Below are 21571 nucleotides of genomic sequence, written 5' to 3' on the forward strand. Positions count from 1 at the left end.
CGCTTTGAAAACGTAAGTAACTGTTTTAAGTAGTAGGTAATTTCAAATCTGACAACTTGCATAGTCTACAAACCACGTATTAACATTTTTTGAAGGGTAGCACAAATCTCAGTGTTGTGGTGTAAAAGTGCCAGCTTATAACATCGTCGTACTTTATTCTAAAGGTGTCAAATTGGATAAGTAAAATAGCAACTATCGGCAGATAACTTTGATACCCCACGTCCATTCTTCCTTATTTTTAAATTTAATTTGAATTAGGTTTTGCTTATTTCATCAAATAATTATTCTGTTATCAAACAAGTCTGGCATGTATCTACACTGAACCAAACAGCAATCCCATTTTTGCCAGTAGTTTAAAAATACTGAACATACAATTTTGATATTTAGTCTACGCTTAGAACTATGTGCTGTTGATAAACTTTTACAACTTCAATCAAAATCAAATCAGGCTTTCATATAAATCGCTAATTTTACGACTTCATTCCATCTTTGAAAATACACTAAAACATCTAGAATTCAAAAACTATCGCAAAACATTATGAGGGAAGAAAAATGGCAACAAAAACCCATAATGTATTTATGAGTGTTTTTGTGTTCCTTAGTAATTTTAAAGCTGTTTGCAAAGTTACCTGTTTGAACCAGCGTAGTTCTTTCTTTTCTAGCATTTGTTGAAATAACGTTATCAAGTAAATATATTTATATTTTATATCAAATAACGAACAGCTTGATTTAGTGATCTTCAACCTTTATACAAACATATCGATCGTCTCCCTGATAAGTGATTTCTGACATGCGCAGTTGAACGGCCTACCGCCATTGCCATCAATAAAGATGATCACATAAAATAGGCAGGTAAGTTTTATCTTAATTTAAATAATAGATATGATTTTTCAATAAATGGTATAAATTGTACTGGGCAAAATAAGTGACTCTAAACTTTCGTTAATGTATAGTAATATAATCGTTAGTAAAAAGGTAGAACTAACCTATAATTCTATTAGAATATGTGACATATATTTAAATAAAAATTCCATATACGTATGCAAGTTATAGAAATTGTAGGGTTCGGTATCTAAATTAAAAAGTAAGCTGGAATAAAACAGGTGACTTAGGACAAAGACGCACCAAAACATAAAGTTGATAAAGTTTATTTGATCTGCTCTAACCGACAACCTAAATAAAGCGTATTGTACTTTATCTTAAATGAGATAAAACATAACGGAAATAAATAAGTAGGAATGCGCAATTGTATAAGGGCATATGTTTCAAGGTTATTTTGCCAAAAATAGTTTTGCATGCAAATGCACACGAAACTGAACTGAAACTAAAACTGAATGATTTGATTAAACGCCTATTTCTATACAATGACATATTCAGTTGCGTTGTACATAATAATAATAATAATAATAATAATAATAACAGTAATTATAACGACAATAATACTAATAAACATCATAACAGCCTAATTTTAACAAAATATCATGACCGCACCCTTCCCCATAAGGATATTTTACCTCCATTGCGAATACCAGTGCTTTAAGCCTTACATGGTACGCCCAGACGGGCTGCATACAGAGGTTCAAACCTTCTGGTAAATGGTGCTGTCCCGTAGAGCATGTACCAACAATTACGTTTAATTAAACAAACCTTGAAAATATATATTGAAAGAGTTGAAGGAAGGTTACAATTATGACAACTTAAATTTCTATATAGTAGCTATATGTAGGTGTTATATCGCATGATGATATAGCGAAACTAAAATAGGGAAGATTTATTTTCATACCATAAAATGAATTTATCCACTTTGTAAACCATACAACTTTATCAGTCTGTTCGATAAAGACGAAAGTATATGTACTTAAAACGCCTTTACTAAATTGCTTTAAGTTAGAAATCAAGAACGAGGTCATTGGATAACTGCCAATTAAGGATTTTATCAGGCTTTGACAGAAAAGCGATGACAAATTGTATAATGCAGGAACAGACAATAAGGGAAATGATGCTCTGACAAAGTTTAAAATCTTTATCGAATAGACTGATAAAATTGTATGGTTTACAAAGTGGAAAAAAATCATTTTATGAAATGAAGATAAACCTTCCCTATTTTAGTTTCGCTATATCATCATGTGATATTACACCTACATGTAGCTATCATATAGAAATTTAAGTTGTCATAATTGTAACCTTCCTTCAACTCTTTCAATATATTATATATCTCTTTTTGATCGAATATTTAAACGACTTACAGTATACTGTGGGCACTTTTCAAAACAATGATGATTTTTCTTTTCTCACATACTCGCTAGTATGATATCTAAATGTTCATCGCTGTCATTTCAGGATTGTATTACTGTTCTAAAGTCATAATCTTCTTAGTCGTCTAGGGGCCGGAAACGTCTACCATGCACCTCCCATCGACCCTTAGACTTTTTTTATAGCTACCAAATTGTTTAGCAGGACAATTATCATTGTTTTTAAGATATGTAAGAAGAAATCGAAGCCACAATTATTAACATTCTGATTTATCTATACTGTTTGAGGTAAATCGTAAGATAGTTTTCTTTCTTCTGTTAACTCAGAAATTGATTAAAATATATATTACACATTCCATGTAACAATTTTAGATGAAAATTCAATAAAACGCACAATATGATCACACTCTTCAGTCATACAATCACAAAACTGATATGTACAGTCATTCCTGTGAGTGAAAAGCAAGTTTTATAAAAAAAGTATTTTCTGAATTTCAGAAATATTAGCGTTATAATGAAATATACATAACCAACTCAGTTAGCTCAAAAGGAAGAACGCAGATCAATCAATCATAGGATCTTGAGTCAGATATGCGGGTGAGGCCTTTGTTCTCCATGATGATTTGGTAAAAAACATTGTGTCTGAAGTCATCTGTTTTATATGGAGAACCTAGCACATACTTGTAAAGAACTGATTAGTACTGGTACAGAGGCCATGATCAGTTATCAGGTTAACTGCTCATTGTTACAAGACAGAACTTCTGTTGCTAAACGAAAACTATCAAACAAGAGAAAATATCCATGTATTTAGTAAGATCTTTAAGTCTAAAAAGCCTTCACCAGGTTACCAAAACTGTAACTTTTTAATGATATGATAGCAAACCAAGATATGACAAACATGTATAACTTGACAACTTGATAGATATGAAATGAAGACGACTATAATTGTAGTCATTCTGAAACATTAAAACCTTGACAGAATGTACAAAATAGTTGTAATATTTCAAATTGTATAGACAAAAGATAAAAGGTAAAGGTCGATTTCTCGGAAACACAGGCTTAGAACCATGCATCACAAATAGGCCCGTCAACAAAAAGAATTTGTAACGGAAAAATATTGTGGACGGGTTTCTTCAAAAATCCAATAAGAGTACATTTTAATTATATGCATAATACAGAAAAAAGGTAGGGGGAGTTGCGGTGGGGGGTTAGGGGTAGGTAAAAGGGTCGAGTGTTGAGGGAAAATAGAAAAAGAAAAAGTCTAAATTGTTCTATGTGGTGGAATATTCCTAGATAAACTTGAACATTAAAAGAGAAGCATAAAAGGAAATTATGCATCAATCGTAATGAATAAAATTTGAATATCAATTAAATTAGGTATTAAGTGCTATAAAGAAGGCATGACCTGTCTTTGTCAAGAACCCAAACTGTATCAAGAGACTTAAGAGCATTGTAGTTAAATGAAACAAATTGCTTCAGAATCAGAGTGTAATAAAATGTCATTTTTAAAAATTACATAGTCAATAACCAGCTTTTGTCACTTGTTTTCCATTTGATAAATAACAGGTTATGAAGCAACACAAAGTAAATAAACTAGAACTATAGAACAAATAGTTTAAAAGAGTTTTTTCATAAGAACAGATCTTTATTTTGAAAGGGTTAGTCCTGCCTGTCATGATACGATTATATGACCCAGGGATGTCCCTACGCTTTTAGTATCTTGAACAATGAAATGGGTCCTATCCCTAAGGTGACTATGTCTTAGACTAGCTTACAAACGAAATAGAATGTCCTTTGTTAAAACGTATAGCTTGTGAGACCAAATATCTCATATATAGTATTTTCCTCTGGCTACCTTGCCTAAATGATTCGTCTACCAATGATTCGTAAATGATTTCTGTTGGGAGCTAAATGATTTCAGGGATCAGGCAAATCACTAAATGTTTCAAACTAACAACCTTAAGTTAGAAATAATAAGCTTAAGCTCATGAAGGCTGGAGGCTCTATACTTGACTGGTCTTTTTGTTGAAGTTTCTGTCAGACAATGTCTTTGAATCAACATACGAGTCCTATCGCATAGATGCTCGGCCTCTGTCCTCTTAATTAAATTTGCAACTGTATATAAATGCCTTGATTCCTAGATGCTCAGTGACTTTATGCTATCACTTGTAGCATTTAACTACTGTAAAGGTATAATCCCGATGCCTTGGCTGTACTTCGCCAATAACGCTGAGAACCGTCTATAAGCTGGAACTCTCTTACTATCTCAGTAGATTACCAAACTCTGAGTCTCTGTCTCAGCTTTCCAAAACCTTGTTGAAATTCTGCAACTCTTCCTTAGTCTATGAACTTCAAACGTTTTCTTTTTAATAATTTATCCGCCCTTACAGTGTTGTTGCAATAACTTCCTTATCAAGGTACTGGGATAAATTATTAGTTGAATCCTCGATGTGTCTTCTTCGATCGCTGGATACTGAATGAGCTCTCTGTCATCTATCTATCTATTTATACACTAGCAGACGTGCTATTTAGAACTTGTTTCTGGTTGTCCGAATTTTAACATACCGTTTTACAACGAGCACTTGCTCTATCAAATATCTGGTTCCCTTTAACTGTTGTATATAACATATTGTGTGATGCTGGGATCCACCTAGTATCAACATAATGAACCCATATCCTATTGAAAACAACAAGTCAGCAATAGTTATAGCAATGGCACCATGAAAAGGGAGTCAAGTGCTTATGTGTTACCAATATATCAAATATACAAATTATTCTGACACTGCCAAACAATTTGGTACTTATAAAATAAAGTCTGGGGTGTGTGCATAGTAGACGTTTCTGTCCCCTATCTACCTTCAAAGTCCGTTTAGCCTTTTAGCTTTGAAGATAAAACATAAGATAAATTGTTTACTACATCAGTTTTCCAAGAAACTTTATGATGTCTCAAGACCCAACTTACCCACTTAACGTTTTCAGGTATTCAGATATTTCTGGCGTGTCAATAATCATTCATGATTTTTAGTCGAGTAAAGCAATGAGTGCAAATGTGTGATTACATCTTCTTGAAGATTTATGTTTTATGTTAATATTGTTAGATAAGATATGTCTTAAGTCGATAACTAATATTTATTTTATGAACAGAAAACGAATCATTATTTAATTTAATATTGTTTCCTTTGCACCAGTAAAACATTAAATTTTGATGAAATATTTTGACATTTAAATTACAAACACTTGACATTTGGCACGTATTTCGATGTCGCTTTCCAGCGTACGCTTAGTGTAATTCAATCGGGCTTGAAATATGAAAGATGTTTATATTATGTTCACTGGAGCAGATTAAATAGAAAATAAAAAGAATACTCGTTCGATGATACTTTTTTCGTAACCAGTTTTAACCAATTTAAAATTTTAACATTTTTTTCATTCTCGTTTCAGTCAAATAAGAACTGGTTTTGATAAACCTTGTCTAAATGTACTGGTAAATTTATATTGATAGCAATGATACATCAGCTAAAAGATCATTTACACAAAGAAAATGTAATGTGTTTTTTGATGTTTCAATTTAAATGTAGAGGTGATATCTACCCAAAAAGATTCATGGAGAACAACTATGAATTAACCTATATACTGAAGCTAACATAAAAACAGTGATCAAAGGCTGAAAGAAAAACTACATACACTTAGACTTTTCCTCGACTCTGATAGATGAAATATGACCTAATATGTTTAAAACGCTCCATCAAATATAGAACATGCACACTTTTTAATGGCTTACACATACATGTACGAATAATAAACAGAATCGTCCTGAGGCCCTGCCAGAAGGTTCAGTTGCATCAAAATTAATAATGCATCATTTTTATTCAAGAATTTTCATTATCGATACAATTACATAGCAATGAATAAAAAAAAATGGCCTGAACTCAATTCAAACCCATGGCAACGTGTTGAGAGCTTATCAATACGCTACCGTGCCATTTGTTAGCTGTATCGTTTACACATTTTCAGGATACAAAGATCACGTAAAATAACGAAACGCCCGAAAATATTAGCGAAGATTAATGAATGCCAATTTAATTATGAAATCAGTTCTTACGGTACTTAACTTCTTCCAGTTAATTGTTAGGTATAATTTTAATCAAGATGTTGCACATTTTAATACCGCTCATGGACAGACTCAGTCAAACTAAGTCTACTTTTATCTTCTTGGTTGAGTTCTGTGCTTATCATTTATATCTTATAAAATCATTGCATAATATATGTATATGTCTTATTAAATCCTAGCATAATATATATGCTGTATAATTTTAATGCTTTATAATCTATACAATACCTTCTGCTATAAAAAGCTTACTATTTTTTATTTAGCTCGACTGCCTCGACTATTTGAAGAATATTGGGAGCTATACTACTCATCCCTGCGTCGACGTCGGCGTTGGTTAAAGCTTTTATAATATGGTAAACCATCAAAGATATTTACTACAAACTTAGAACTCTTGTAATTATAACAGTTTCTACCTGTAGGCATGATTACATAATGCTGTCAAGTATTTTGGTTAAATTATGGCCCTTTTTGGACTTTGATACTTGTTCAGATTTCGTACAAGTCCATGTTTTGTCAAACCAATTTTACATGTGTCTTTGAAACTTTAAACTCTTGTTTATCGTCATGATCTCCATCTGTAGACAGGAGTACATAACTCTGTCAACTATTTTGACTGAATTAAAGCCCTTCTTGGACTTGGACATTGGCTCAGTTTTCGCACAAGTACATGGTTTGTCAAAACAATATGACATGTGCCTTCAAATATTTAAACACTTGTTTATCGTCATGGTCTCCATCGTTAGGCAGGATTACATAACTCTGTCAACTATTTTGGCTGAATTATGGCCCGTTTTAGACTTGCATGTTTTTTCAGTTTTCGTACAAGATCATTTTTTGTCAAAACTATTTGACATGTGGCTTTTAAACGTGTTAATAATTGTATAATTTTCTTCCTTTAGACAATAGTACATAACTCTGTTAACTATTTTGCTGAATTATTGCCCTTTTTGGACGTAGAAAAGGGTTCAGTTTTTGTACAAGTCAACGTTTTGTCAAAACCATTTGACATGCCGCTTTAAAACTTTAAACCCTTGTTTATCGTCATGGTCTCTATCTGTAGGCAGGATTATATAACTCCTTCAATTATTTTGTCAACTATTTTCTGAATTCTGGCCCTTTTTGGACATGGAAATCAGTTAAATATTTCATACAATTCCATATTTTGCGTAACCTGTTTGTCATATGACTTTGAAACTTTGAACGCTTGCTTACCATCATGGTTTTACATTGTCATATAGTGCAGGACTTATCCAAATCCACAAATACAAGTGTTTGTCTTATCTATTTTTCTTTTTTTTTTCTGAATATCACTTGTAAAATTTTGACCTAATACTTTCATCAGTTCTTCGAATAGTCGAGCACGCTGTCAACACACAGCTCTTGTGTGTTATCTTTCAGATCCATGGCTTCCGGAGACAATGAAAAGTATCTTCGAATTGTACTTCTTCTAACAAAAGGAGGAACACTTGTTATCCGGGAGGTATTTGCCAGGGAACTTACATCCTACATTTCGCAACATGGTGGTAATCTGGACACCCTTTTGCAAAATTATGAGAGTAACATAAAGAAACGCAAATATTTGTCACGGCCACAGTGTCTGAAGTTGTTTCCTCCAACCGGTAAGACTAATTTTCAACAGTGGGATATTGGATTGCTTGTTTTTGTCACGTTGCATGTATTTGGTACATCGCTGTCACCAAGCGAAAAACTCGAGATCAGGCAAATCCAGATATTGAGAAATGATCTTTCACACACATCAAACGCAGAACTAGATTCATCTAGCTATCAAGACTATTTACTTCTGCTCGAAAATGCAATAAGTTCCTTGACATCCGGACTGGGCAACAAATATATTTTGACACAAACAAAACACCTTTTCAATGACTGCAAACATGGACCCCTTGATGTCAAATCGACGTTAGAACAACTTCACGAGATCAAAGAAAAAGAAGAACTGTTTCAAGAAGTACTGGACAATTTTAAAAAGATCGAAGAGGAATCGAAAAAGAACACGGAAACAATCGTCTCTACTGTACACGAAGTTGGAGCAGGTAGAACATAAGAGTTTCAGTTTGATTTGTTTAAAATTGGTGTCGAACTAAGAGGCTTTAGTGCAAGATTTTATCTCTAAATGGTCAATGTTTAACAAAAGTGTACACGTTTAGAAATTTTGACAGTTTTAATAAGATGTGCATGCTACTGAACACTTCAAAACGGTATAAAACGTACTCCATATGCATGACAAATTACATGAGATCAGTTGGCAGTTGCAATGATACATATACTTATTTGCAATTGAGTACTTAGAATGTTTTAACAATATATTAATTATTTGCTACTTTTTCTAATGACTTCTTTACTAGCGTTCGAAAGAGGCGTTCTCAACGTGAATTTAATTAGCTATAATTAAATATTGACATCGTTTCATGCAGTACAAATGTTTGCAGAAAATAGATATAAACACTTATTGTGTACTGTATTCGTTTTACAGAGCTGAAGGATGACATTTCAAGGAATACACATATGCTTGCAGAATTACAAAAGAAACTGGAAACGTTTATACAGAAAGATGGAATTTGTACCAAAATCATACAAAGTAAAATTTACAATATGTTTTCCCTTTAATAGATATGTATGCTCATATACGTAGCGTTACTGTTTTATAAATCCGAGTAAGCCTGCTATCTAATGTAGCCATTAAAAGGCATTTCGTTAGTCTAGCGTTTAATGACTTAATAATCCTACCTCCATAACCATTTTTATAAATCGTATATATATTCTTATATATATATCTTTGATTGTCTGTTGACTCAGTTAGTTAATATTACGTTACTTTTGTAATATAAATCAAAGTAATTCTTTTGGGCTTCTTCTTGGTCTAAATGTTAATATCCGTTCTAAGATTTTTAGTACTTGAATGCCTTTTTATTGTTATCATTAACACAGTAATTGGTACAAAGATATGTGTAGAGGGAATAGATGAGGAGGTAACAAATCTTATAGAAGAAATTGTCATAGATGTTATAAATAAAGCAAAAAAGAAAACATTTGGATCAAAGGATATTCGGGCAATAAAGGAGGCAGTGAAGCAGATTCTTCAAGACATGAAGTGCGATGGAGACAACGACATACTTTATGCGAAACAGTCCTGTGTTTTTATATGGGTACGATGTAACACGTACAAAGGCCTGCGTGGTATACTGGAGTACATTGAAAGTCCTCGTATCGCCCAGCGTTTAGACAAACTTTCAGAAGCAGTTATGACAAGTCTTAACATTTCTTGCAAATTCAGTTGCAGTATAGTCCCCAGTAGTCTGAGATCACTCCGAGCACGATTGTGTGAGTACATATTTTGTATTATGCAGATACATTTACACTGCTTTGAGCAAACAGGTGGATGTACCTTGTATTTATATCCAGCATTCGATACGTCAGTTACATGAGAGACAACGTTGATTAAGGTGATATAAAAGGTTTCTGTTTCATATCATTTCTGCCTAATTCACGGTACGTCTATTTTTCTTAGCCAAATAATTATGTTCTCTACGAATTATGCACAAAAAGGCTTAATAAGATTTGGTTTATTTCAGACGCAGAGGAGGACGGCGAAAATGACAGCCCAGTGAAATACAAAAGTTCAATAATAGTTCCAATACGGTGCAAAACCGTCCATGGACTTTCTCGAATATGGGAAATGGTCGAAGGCGGAGAAACACAAAAATTCGAGGATTTTTCGCAGACTATTTCGAACGTAGTTGGCAGCCAAGTAACAGTGACAGCCTCTATTGATTTGCACGAATTCAGTGAAGCCGTACAGAAAATAGGTAATAAATACTAAAATAATCGAAAGGCTATTATACAGGTTTAAAATAAAGATTTGCATGTCAATAAGTCTTCTTATATGCCTCGACTTCGATATTTTGTAAACAGAGGGTTTTATTCAAAAAGTAACAGTTCAGGCATGTACGTTATTGGATCAATTACTAAAACAAAAGCAAGAGTTATTTAAGGGTGGTCATCTTGCCTGAGAACTGAATCGTTTAAACACTTTTATATACATTGTTTGTATCTTTCTTGGAATTTACCGCTATATATCTAACCATAATACTAGTAATGATAAAAAAAAAATTATTGTTGAATAAACTAAATATTAACGCCTATTATTTGAAAAACATATCTGTCTTGGGGTATGTTACAGTTTCTCTAATATACGTTAGCTCTATTACGTGGGTATATTTATTAGCCAATTAAACCACGTAAATAAATTACATTTATGATTCTTTTAAAAAACAAATAAATTGTCGGCTGAAACATACTTTCCACATTATAACATTTACAGATACGTTTGAGTCAGAAGTTAATGAACTGTTTACAAATCTACGAAATATTAAGTCAATGATGACACTAGCAACTACATTATCGGCAGACAGCGGAGTACCAACGTCCTGGGGGCATCACAGAGAGGTACAAATGTAATTACGTCTGTTTATTTTATACTAACTAATGAAATATTGTATTCTATCAGTTAAATATTTTCATATCTCATCACTCACACTGTGAAAATATGAAATCTATATTTTCACACTTTGAGAGATACAGCTCCGCCTCCTTATTACATTGTGTATGAATTTTAAATTATTTGCTTAAAACAGGATGAAAATTGAAGTTGCACTTTGTTCTTTATAGTATATTTCCCGAGACAAATTATTTTACTTAAAGAGAATTTCATAAAGTTATGCAGCAAAAAATAAAACAAAATGGAACTTTATGTTCTATGTGTCTATGCACATCTCAACGTAATTGAGCATAAAATAAAAAGAAAATTTGTTTGTTTTCGTGAATATGGAATATATCTCACCTCGAAGTGAGAAAATTTTCACATTTTCACTCGTGAAAATATTTAAAATATTCTCACATCTCGGTGAGATATATTCCATATTCACGAAAAACAAACAAATATCCTTTATTTATACAACAACAACAATAAAAAATATATCACACAAACACACACACGCGCGCGCACACACACACACACACACACACACACACCTTATTGCTGATGACAACCACTAACAAATGCCATAATAAAACAATTTTCATATCACAGTTTCTCCATAGAGTAGACTTGTAAAGCGTATGAATTATATTATAAGAAAATAAAGGTTTTTACATGTACCTTATCATATGTTATTAACTTTAAATACCTACTACGAACGGATGTTTAATACGACTTATGTACAATGTACTAAACGGAATATTTGAATTAAGAATAACAAGAGACGTCACAATTGGTGACCCCGAAGCGTGGTCAAGAATGCTAAAGTTGTCTACACAACAAAAAATTACACATCATTTAGTGACCTTGATCTTGACCCCAGACACCCAAGTCAAAAGCGTGACACACATTCTCAATGTGGTTAATAATTGTGTCAAATCATTTTCAAATCCCTTGATAAATGACACAATTATGGACCAGACAAGAAACACATTTGACTCCTAAGTGTGACATTGACCTTGAAGCTAGGGGTCTGGGTCTTCAGCATGACACGTTATCTCAGTATAGGGAACATTTATGCCATGTAATTTCAAAATACCTTGATTTATGGCAGAGTTGTTGACCAGACAAGAAATAGATCATGTTAACTTTAAACCTCTAAGTTAGTTTGACCTTGAATTAAGAGCTAGGACTTTGTGTCTTGCACATGACACGCTGTCTCCTTATGGGGAATATTTATCCGAGTAATTTCAAAATCCCTTCATCAGTGGCAGAGGTATGGACCGGAAACGAAACAGACCATGATAACACTTTATTTCTAAGTGTTACTTTGACCTTGGAGCTAGAGGTCTTTGTCTTTTGCGTGACACGTTGTCTCCTTATGGTTAATATTTATGCCAAGTTTTTTTAAGATCCCTTCAAAGATGGCAGAGTTATGGACCGGACACGAAACAGACCCTGTTAATCTTTGACTTCTAAGCGGGACCATGACCTTGAAGCTAAGGGTTTGGGTCTTACGCGTAACTAATCGTTCATTATAGTGAACATTTATGCTAAGTTATTTCAAAATCGCTTAATGGATGGCAGAATAACAACAAAGACAAGAATTTTCACGGACGCACGCACGCACGGACAGTGCGGTTTTAATATGCCCACCTTCGGAGCAATAAGAACAACGCTTAATTTGAAAATACCTTTACACATAACATTTACTTCGGCTACCTTTTGAATATTTATGTTTATATCTTTACAGGAGTTGGGGTCATACGAGGCCGGCGATAGTTTCACCTATGGTTCCGATGTTTCTTACATACTTGACAAACGTTCTAAAACAACGTTTACAGATGAACCAGGTAATATCTGCTTGACTTGTACATGCATGATAAAGAAGAGCTTGTATTCACATCGTGAGCTTTTACCTCACTTGAGCCAAAGGCTCAAGGTGAGCTTTTGTGGCCGCTCGATGTCTTTTGTGCGTCATGCGTCAACAATTTGTATTCAGAACCACTCGGCATATTTACACCAAACGTCACAGGAATGATCCTTGGGTGGCTCCCTTTCAAAATTGCCAAAAAAAAAAAAAAATTCCATGCAGAACTCTGGTTGCCATCTTTGAAAATCTTCTTGTAAGAAGCTGTTAGCCGGATTGCAAAAATATTTTGTAGAATAAATTTTAGGTGATTTTCTACCAGAATTGCCTAGGCCATTCTGTTTCGGAAAAAAAACATGGCAGCCACGGGGCGGGGTTTATTTTCCCTATATGGCTATAATGTAAATTTTTAAAAATCTGCTTCTTCAAAACCACTGGGCAGATTTACACTAAACTTCACAGAAACTATCCTTGAGTGCCCCTATCAAAATTGCCCAAAGAATTGAAATCCATGCAGAACACTGGTTGACGTGGCAATCGAAAGGAAAAACTTTAAAAATCTTCTTGTCCAAAACCACAGTAGCTAGGGCTATATATATGATATTTGTTATGTGACATCAAGTTAGTTCAAATTATCCCACTAGGGTTAAATTATCCTCTAAAAATCAAATATGGCCCCGCCCTTGGGGTCATATGGTTAGCACAGACTTATATAGGAAAAACTTTTAAAATCTTCTTGTCCATAACCACAAGGCTTAGGGCTTTGATATTTTGTATGTAACATCATCTAGTGGTCCTCTACTAAGATTGTTCAAATTATCCCACAAGGGTTAAATAAGGCCCCGCCCCGGGGGTCACATGGTTTATATAGATTTATATAGGGAACAACTTTGAAAATGTTCTTGTCAAAAACAACAGGGCCTAGGGCTTTGATATTTGGTGTGTAACATTATCAAATAGTCCTCTACCAAATTTGTTCAAAATATCTCCGAATGGTTAGATATGGCACCGCCCCGGGTGTCACATGATTAATTTAGAATTATGTAGGTAAAATCTTTGAAAATCTTCTTGTCTAAAACCGCAGGGCCTAGGGCTTTGATTTTTGGTATGTAACATCATCTATATGTCCTTGACCAAGATTCTTCAATTTATCTCCGTAGGGTCAAATATTGCCCTGCCCAGGCCCAGGCCACAAAATCTATATAGACTTGTATAGGAAAACACTATAAAAATCTTCTTGTCTGAAACCACAAGGCCTAGGCATTTGATGTTTTGTATGCAGCATTGCCTTATAGTCTTCTACCAAGGTTGTTTGAATTATTATCCTGGGGTGAAAAGAGGCCTTTCCCCGGGGGTCCATAGTTTTATATATACTTATATTGGAAACACTTTAAAATCTTCTTGCTGAAACCGAAAGGCCTAGGCTTTTGATATTTGGTATGTTGCATTGCCTAGTGGTCCTCTATCAAGATTATTCAAAATTATGCCCCTTAGTTGAAAAGAAGTCCCACCCAGGGTGTTCCAGATTTTATAAAGACTTATATAGGAATTAGATTAAATATCTTCTTTTCTGAAAGTTCAAGGCTTAGTCCTTTGATATTTAGTATGTATCATTGCCTAGTTGATTTCTAACAAGATTGTTCAAATTATGCCCCTAGGGTGAAAAGTGACTCCGCACCGACCTACTCTCTTGTTTCTACGATACAGCCTTGAAATTTGGGTGACATGTACAGGTTTGCACGCTGTTCTTAAAAGTGACTTTCAGTGACCACGAATGTTACCTACTGACCTACTTTTTTAATATTTTAGCATCAGTTTGGCATTTGATACATACAGCTCATATTACTCAGGTGAGCGATCAAGGGTCATTATGACGTTGACGTTGTTTGGCTCCCTAGCAAAAGAAATTAAATCGTCTTGATATTTAAACACATGTATGTTAGTCAGTAGCAATTTATAATCTCATAAGGCTTTATCAAGCTTCCACGTGTTTCGTATTATTTTTATGAATAAGCCAATACCGTTTGAATTAACGGAAATGAGATAACACGAAACATTTATTTCAGTTTTATCAGCCTCTTTAAGTATACTGAAGTAAATTATTCAATAATTCAACTTTATTTGTTACGCGTAAACATTTATAAACAACCATTAAAATACATTTGCTGTTGAAATTGGACAAAACTTCACAATTAAATAAAACACATGATGTATTAAAACCGACGGTTTAACCAAATGTAAAGCCATGAGTTTTATTGAACAGAAAACAGTAAAATTAGGGAAATGGAAATAATTCTTTGCTTTCGAAAGAAAGTTATTAGTTTGACCACAGATCTTTTAGTTAGATAGTTTCCTTTAAACAGGCCAAAGTCAAGACCAGACATTCAGGAAAATCTGTTTTAAATACATTGGATGTCGAGAGACAAAACAAAATAGATCAATTGGATTTAAAAAGTTTCTTTCATTTGCATTTTAAGGATTGATTTCTGTATTTCTGAGTTATATGCATGGTATTGCATTTGCAAAATAATGTGCAAATTCATCAAAAAAAAAAAACCTTTGCATAAACCAAGAAATAATAATTCCTTCTGTAGAAGGAACAATCTTATTTGACTGGATTAATTTCTGTTTACCATATCTTCGCCTTCTTGCAGATATTTGGTCTGAATCTATGCTGACTGATATAGATAGCCGCTATAGCCAATCAGAAGAGTATACCCATCCTATAGGACAACAAACACTGCAAGGTAAAACAACGTCGGTTTCTTCTCATATGCCCATGCTAAAAGCGTTAATGTAGGCATAAACAAAGAGCAGCCACTGCGAATAGTTTCAAATGTCAGCCGACAATAGCTTTCAGCTTTCGAAATATGTACAATTATATTTATATGTCGTATTTGTAATTAACTCTTACCACGCTGGACACGATTGATTCTGCCTTTGCGACCAGTGTACATCATTTTCAGCCTGAATATTCATGCACTCTGATTATGATCTGCACTGTTCGCAATTCAGTCAGTATCTTTTTGGTAATGGTACTGCCCAAATTTAAAGATGAACAAGTTCATTATTATAATAGCTATTTTGCAGGGTAAGGGTTAACATTTCCATTTATGAACTAATTGTTATACTTAATGTAGTTAAAATACGGTATATTGAGAGTATATTGGCTGTCAGTTGGCAAGGGTGGCTACAGATACATCTATTTCAGAAATCAGTATAGTTAGATATTCGTTGCCTAAAAGTAGTATTCCTGTTGCCATATTATACCTCCTTGCTATTTTAATATGCATTCATGTGGCAAATCCATACATGATATTGTGTGAATAGATTTTGATTGCGTTGAATTTGTTTACTTAATATTCCAGGAATTAATTTGAGGATTCCACCATTACTTCTGCCGAAAGTTCCTTTGCCTTTCTTTCATTGTGTAAAGAAAACACCAAAGCACACAGACCTATCATTTCATCTGTGTGAGGCATTGAATGAAATGGAAATTGACATGCTAAGGAAAACCCGTTCCAAAGTATTAAGCATGGCTGAATTTACAAACAGTATTCATGTAGTATTCAAATCGAATGCATTTCCACGTGAATCGATAAATACAGAATTACTTGAAGTTGCCTTGGATTTTCAGTCTGGGATCTCAAAAGATATTAACGAAATAGAAGCTACAGGTTATATAATAAAACCTGAATTTGCAGGAAATAGTTTCATCGGTAAATATAACAGAGTGGGACCTAGTTTAATTTATGTGAATTACTTAGAATTTCTTCAAAGTATAGAATGGCCTGCATATGCCCAGGAACGTTTACTTCAGCGAAATGGAAGTTTTTCGAGAGAAACAAAACTACATTTGATGCAACACAAGTGCACGCTCGAGCAAGTACAGTCTGAATACAGTCCTTTTCTATGGCGTTTCACTTCAAAATTGCAAGAGAGGTACTTAATTGAACATTTAAATGATTTGCAGTGGAATTGTCTCTTTGCAATGCGTAATCTCTTGAATGAAAACACAGTATTTACTGATGAAGCATTTTGCATGAGCTTATTTTACACAATGGAAAGGCTTCCAACAAAAATGTGGAATGAAAGAGAAAATTATTTGTCATGCCTCATGGAATGTCTCTGCACATTGTTACAATTCGTGGAAAACAGTTTCGTGTCAAATTTCTTTTGGCCTACAAACAACATCCTATTAGAAACAATTAGTGCTGAGGAAAGAAAACGGATGGTTGCTAAAATTACAGATATGGTTGAAAACCCATTTGAAACTTTTTTTAGGTTACCTTGGGCTGAGGTTCAAAATGAGGTTCGAACTTCTCTCCGGATGTTACATTACATTGAAAAAGATTTAAGGGGGATTCAGCATTCTGATTAGATTTATAAACATGAAACGTACAATGATTTATATTTCAACTTTTATTAGTAGACAAAGGAATGCTAAATAGGTAAATGTTAAAAATCTCAAACGTGAAAGTAGTTGATATGATGAACATTTTGCCTTGGTAACCATTTATCAATATATTACAAATACTTATTCAAGAATAAAGGATCATTTTAACCAGGGAAGATGAAAATTCTTTTTACTGTAGCAGTTAATTATACTTCTGTAATTAAATGTTTCATCTGCGTTAAGTCTCATGTTTGTTTGTCTATGTCTCTTCAAATTAAAAATGTATACAAGTTTGAAGAACACAACCCTCAAAAGGTATTTCATGTTTAAAGAAGAAAAATATCAATATCGAACAAATCTCTACTTTTATCCAATTAAGACTTAATAATGGAAGACTGTGTTGCTGATTTCTGCATTAGTACATGCAAATAAATTAAGCTTAGATAAGCTTAAATTGTGTATGCCGTGGGGCTTGTGTTTCCATGGTAATGCATTTTCTCTTATTTTTAAGCAAAAACATTAATATAAAGTTCTATCTTCTTTTCCGATTGCTTCAGTGCCGTTTCCTTTACAATCTAACTGAAGTATTTGGATTAAGTATGAGCAGAATATCAACCACTTCTTTTTTACAACATTACTTTTACTCACCCAAGTATTTGAAATACAATATGGGGATAAAGGAACAAATAAAACATAAGATACAATCATTCCGGTACAAGTTTTTTTTTATCATTATTATTATTATTTTCAGCAACAGGTAACATAACATGGCATACAAAATATGAAGAGTTTTACGTTCAATGCAATGCATCATTTATCATATACAGATCACAATGAAATGTTTTACTACACGTACATATGGATAGCATTATAATGTGTATTGTTTTGAAAAACACAAAGACAAACAAAATTTCCCTAACATAGAGTTCAAACAAGTTCGAAACAAGATCTCAGTGTTTAGGATAGTTTTAAAAAAGTATATTGACCTGCTGATATCAACCACTTGATATTGTATCTTATCGTATCTTAACAATCTAAGTAACCATGCATGGCATGGTAACAGAAACGTTTAAGATAATTTATTTTTCTCGTTTTTCTTATTTTCTTAAAAAAAATTAAATAAGCTTTCATGTAACTTCCAACAATCATTTTTAAAGTATGACATATATTTGATTAATTTTCATTAATTAAGACAAATATCTTAACTTACATATAGGAAAATCACATGTGCTTGCAATTATCATTCTCTTAGATCATTTTGAAAAACAGTTAAAAAGCTGAAATGTGTTCTTTAAGTAGATCGGTGTATAGTCGCAGCATTCATTTCCCTGCTTAAAGATAACGATGCCACTATTTTATCTAACATGGGCAGTTCTTGTATGATTATTTTTAAATATATACCAAAATTACTAATGGAAATGAAAATATAGGTATTACAAATCAAGGTGCTCAATTTCTAATTACAAATGACCATGTTCAATTTGCTTACAACCTCCTATTTTCGTTATAAAATCAGACACCATCATCCATTTGGTAACTTCAGTATATAATAGGGTTATTATAACAGTAGCTTGATCTAGGATGCAGTATTCGGCTCGAGTGGATTTTGCCAGATCGGATCTCACGAGGCGCGCAAGCTACTGTTATAATGCCCCTTTTATTATATACCTTTACCATAAGATGACCATGTGTCAAAAAATGAAAGAGCAATTTCCTCATTATACATTAAACTGTAATGGTTATGGAAGTTGAGCTGGCTTAGAAAAAATTCCATTGTCAATGTTGTACCTGACTGTTACGAAAAAAATAGTGCATTAAAAAGGATACACGGGTAAATTTGTGGACCAAAAATAAAATCCGCTAAATCATTGCAGAAATCACACTGATATGCATAGTTAAATACATGTTATGGCTTCTAATTTTGGTGATATGGATGTGCAATTCCCTGACCTCATACAGTATGCGTACAGTGTTCCTGGTTACAGTAGGATATCATGTATTGCAGCTATAAAATGTCACGCTCATCTTCTCTGTTTTTTACCTTGAAAAGGTAAGGTAGTTGAGGAATGATGGTTGAATTCTTGTTTGGATCATTTGCTATATGTTTTCGCGCCCACACGTATTGTCATATAGGATACACTCAATGCCTTTTTTTTACATTTTTTTGTAAATTCGTAAAATGTGTTGCACAGGACTCCTCTCACTCACGTACCACACTAAAAATTCGAGGACAGACAAATTGCAAATGCAATAGCATCAAAACGTACGTTGATGATAATACAGTTCAGGTGAAAAATATCTAAAAAAAAAAAAAAAATAACACACAAGTAGAATGTTGTATTAACAAGTATAATGGTGTCTCAACAATATGTACTCATAATTGACTATGTAGCAATCACTTTACATTGGAAACATATCAATTCATTCTTATTGTCACAATTGTTCCAGAATTATGCCCGAAATACTTCACAATTTAAAACGAGATAACTTCAGTTTGGAAAATAGTCAGGTGTAAAAAGATATCATAATGTACATATTGCTAAAAATCTTAGCATACGTTATGAAATAGGTTAAAAATTTGGATTGATGCGAGTTGAGGTAAAATACTATGATAGCATTAAGTAATAAATGCAGGCAATAATGACACAAAACAAAAATATGACTTCACTTTAGCATTTTTATAAATTATTTTCAACTAACAAACAAGTAGTATGTTGTTTCAACAACTGTTACCTTTACTTGATCTGTGTAGCAATCACTTTATATTTTTAATTTGTTCATTCATTTTGTATTGTTATTCTTTAGAATTGCATCACAACAAAACGGAAACTACTTCAAATATGTGTTATTCTATGTGATGGTCAAAAATAACAATTCACGCGTTATTAAATGGTTGTCATTGTTAGATAAGAACATTGATAAGTGTTTTGCTGTTATTTTTGTTGTTGTTGTAGTTCTGTTATAATGCATGTGCTGCCACCTGTTGTCTCCCGTTCTATGATCAGTTTCTGTTCGTTCAGAATATTTGTTTTATACCAAACAGACCAGAAGACCCTGGAAAATTAAAAGCAATTATGTTAGAAAATAGAAAAAGTGGAAATTTCACAGGTCGCTCAACACGACAAAACGAAAATGTTGCAGTCTCAGTTTGATTGAGCCTGTTTATGGACGGTAGTGGAAATGCATGCTACCGTCCACGCCCGCTAGCCCCGGGTTGAGCAGGACTCAATATTTACACATGCTAAATGTACAAAAAGCAATTTAGAGACATCCGCAGACGTATTCAAACGGTGGTGCACATGGAACCTTCAATGATACACAGGTTGTGGCGTGTAATTCCATGAAAAGCGGCGTTTCGTCCCCAGATAAAAACAATGGGTTTTCCCCAAACGAGAAACCAGTGGGTAGAACTAAACAAACTGGAATTAAGAAAGGGGATCTGAGGTAATGAAGCCTGCATATCACTCTTAAAACCCATTTTTGAAGATCATTCTCAAGTATTTTCGAATAAATTTTGTAAAGCGTTGTAGTAACCTTAAGTGTATTTAATTCTACATAACTTAAATGGTCAATTTCAAAATTCAAGTTTTTGTATGATTTGCCTCAATATCAATCTAAGTGCAAGGTCATATTGTTTTGCACATACTTCCTTTGCTTAAAATAGATAAATGCTAAGATAAACTATATCTAATTTCACTAAAAATTTGTTAACTTTCCCTTATCTGTATAAATCTAACCACACAATTTTTTATAAGACTTATTGCAAATGCGTGGCTCTGAAGCTGTGTTTTTAGTGTTCTGTGCTTCCGAGAAATCTATACCTATACCTATTATCTTATGTTTTTTGTAACGTTTACTGTTTGCATATTACCTTGAAACGAAATAGAATAGAATAGTTATGTGAAACCAACTTGTCGTCATGGTAACATGCCGCCTGATTAGTTATTTTATGTGTTCATACATATTAAGACTACATGTGTATATATTCAATATTAAAGTTTCATGAAACAAACTTGTATTGTATCTGTATCTTTTATACGGCTCCTTAACTAATTATGTACAGATGATAAGATATAAGGTAATAAGTATATTAATAAAAGTATGCCATTTCTGGAAATGCACCCACATATCTCGGATATAAACTAAAAGGTCAAACCACTTGTAATTGGTATCATTAAATATTCTGGTTGTTGATCGATTTCGGAATTAACTTGTAATTGCGTTAACTACAGTTTTGTTGAATATGCCGTCTAAGCACCATATCAAAGTCACTTCCAGGTCAGGATCGAACCGCAAATGTTGCAAATACAGCGAGACAACCACTCGGCTATTTAAATTTTGGCTGGATTTTGTCGCCAGGCACTTGGGTTTTCCGCAATGATTTACTTGATTATATTTTTCTAAAGAATTCAAATAGTCAAATAACAACTAAGTACTAGTAAATGCT

General features: G+C 33.3%; 1 protein-coding gene across 4 annotated transcripts; it reads left to right on the forward strand.

The window, feature by feature from the left end:
• The first annotated feature begins 773 nt into the window (after positions 1-773).
• On the forward strand, positions 774-17366 carry LOC128549136 (uncharacterized). Of its 4 annotated transcripts, none has more exons than XM_053525473.1 (10): positions 798-852; positions 6627-6716; positions 7762-8414; positions 8855-8959; positions 9310-9702; positions 9954-10187; positions 10703-10827; positions 12612-12711; positions 15383-15475; positions 16097-17366. In XM_053525473.1, exons 3-10 carry the CDS (start codon positions 7766-7768, stop codon positions 17107-17109), a joined length of 2712 nt encoding a protein of 903 aa, XP_053381448.1. In that variant the 5' UTR covers positions 798-852; positions 6627-6716; positions 7762-7765; the 3' UTR covers positions 17110-17366. The 4 variants fall into 4 exon arrangements, 3 of the variants coding, with proteins under 3 accessions (XP_053381449.1, XP_053381450.1, XP_053381448.1); XR_008367480.1 differs by having other exon boundaries at positions 801-852; positions 10703-10835; positions 16097-16234; XM_053525474.1 differs by lacking the exon at positions 6627-6716 and having other exon boundaries at positions 774-852.
• Positions 17367-21571: the final 4205 nt, after the last annotated feature.

The sequence above is a fragment of the Mercenaria mercenaria genome, chromosome 15 (genome assembly GCF_021730395.1).
Source record: "Mercenaria mercenaria strain notata chromosome 15, MADL_Memer_1, whole genome shotgun sequence".
NCBI classification, from domain to species: domain Eukaryota; kingdom Metazoa; phylum Mollusca; class Bivalvia; order Venerida; family Veneridae; genus Mercenaria; species Mercenaria mercenaria.

Coding starts and splice junctions, on each gene's coding strand:
- LOC128549136 (XM_053525474.1), top strand. CDS start 7,766: ATGGCTTCCGGAGACAATGAAAAGTATCTTCGAATTGTACTTCTTCTA. Junction 9,703..9,953: donor ATCACTCCGAGCACGATTGT/GTGAGTACATAT, acceptor GGTTTATTTCAG/ACGCAGAGGAGGACGGCGAA. Junction 10,188..10,702: donor TGAAGCCGTACAGAAAATAG/GTAATAAATACT, acceptor TAACATTTACAG/ATACGTTTGAGTCAGAAGTT.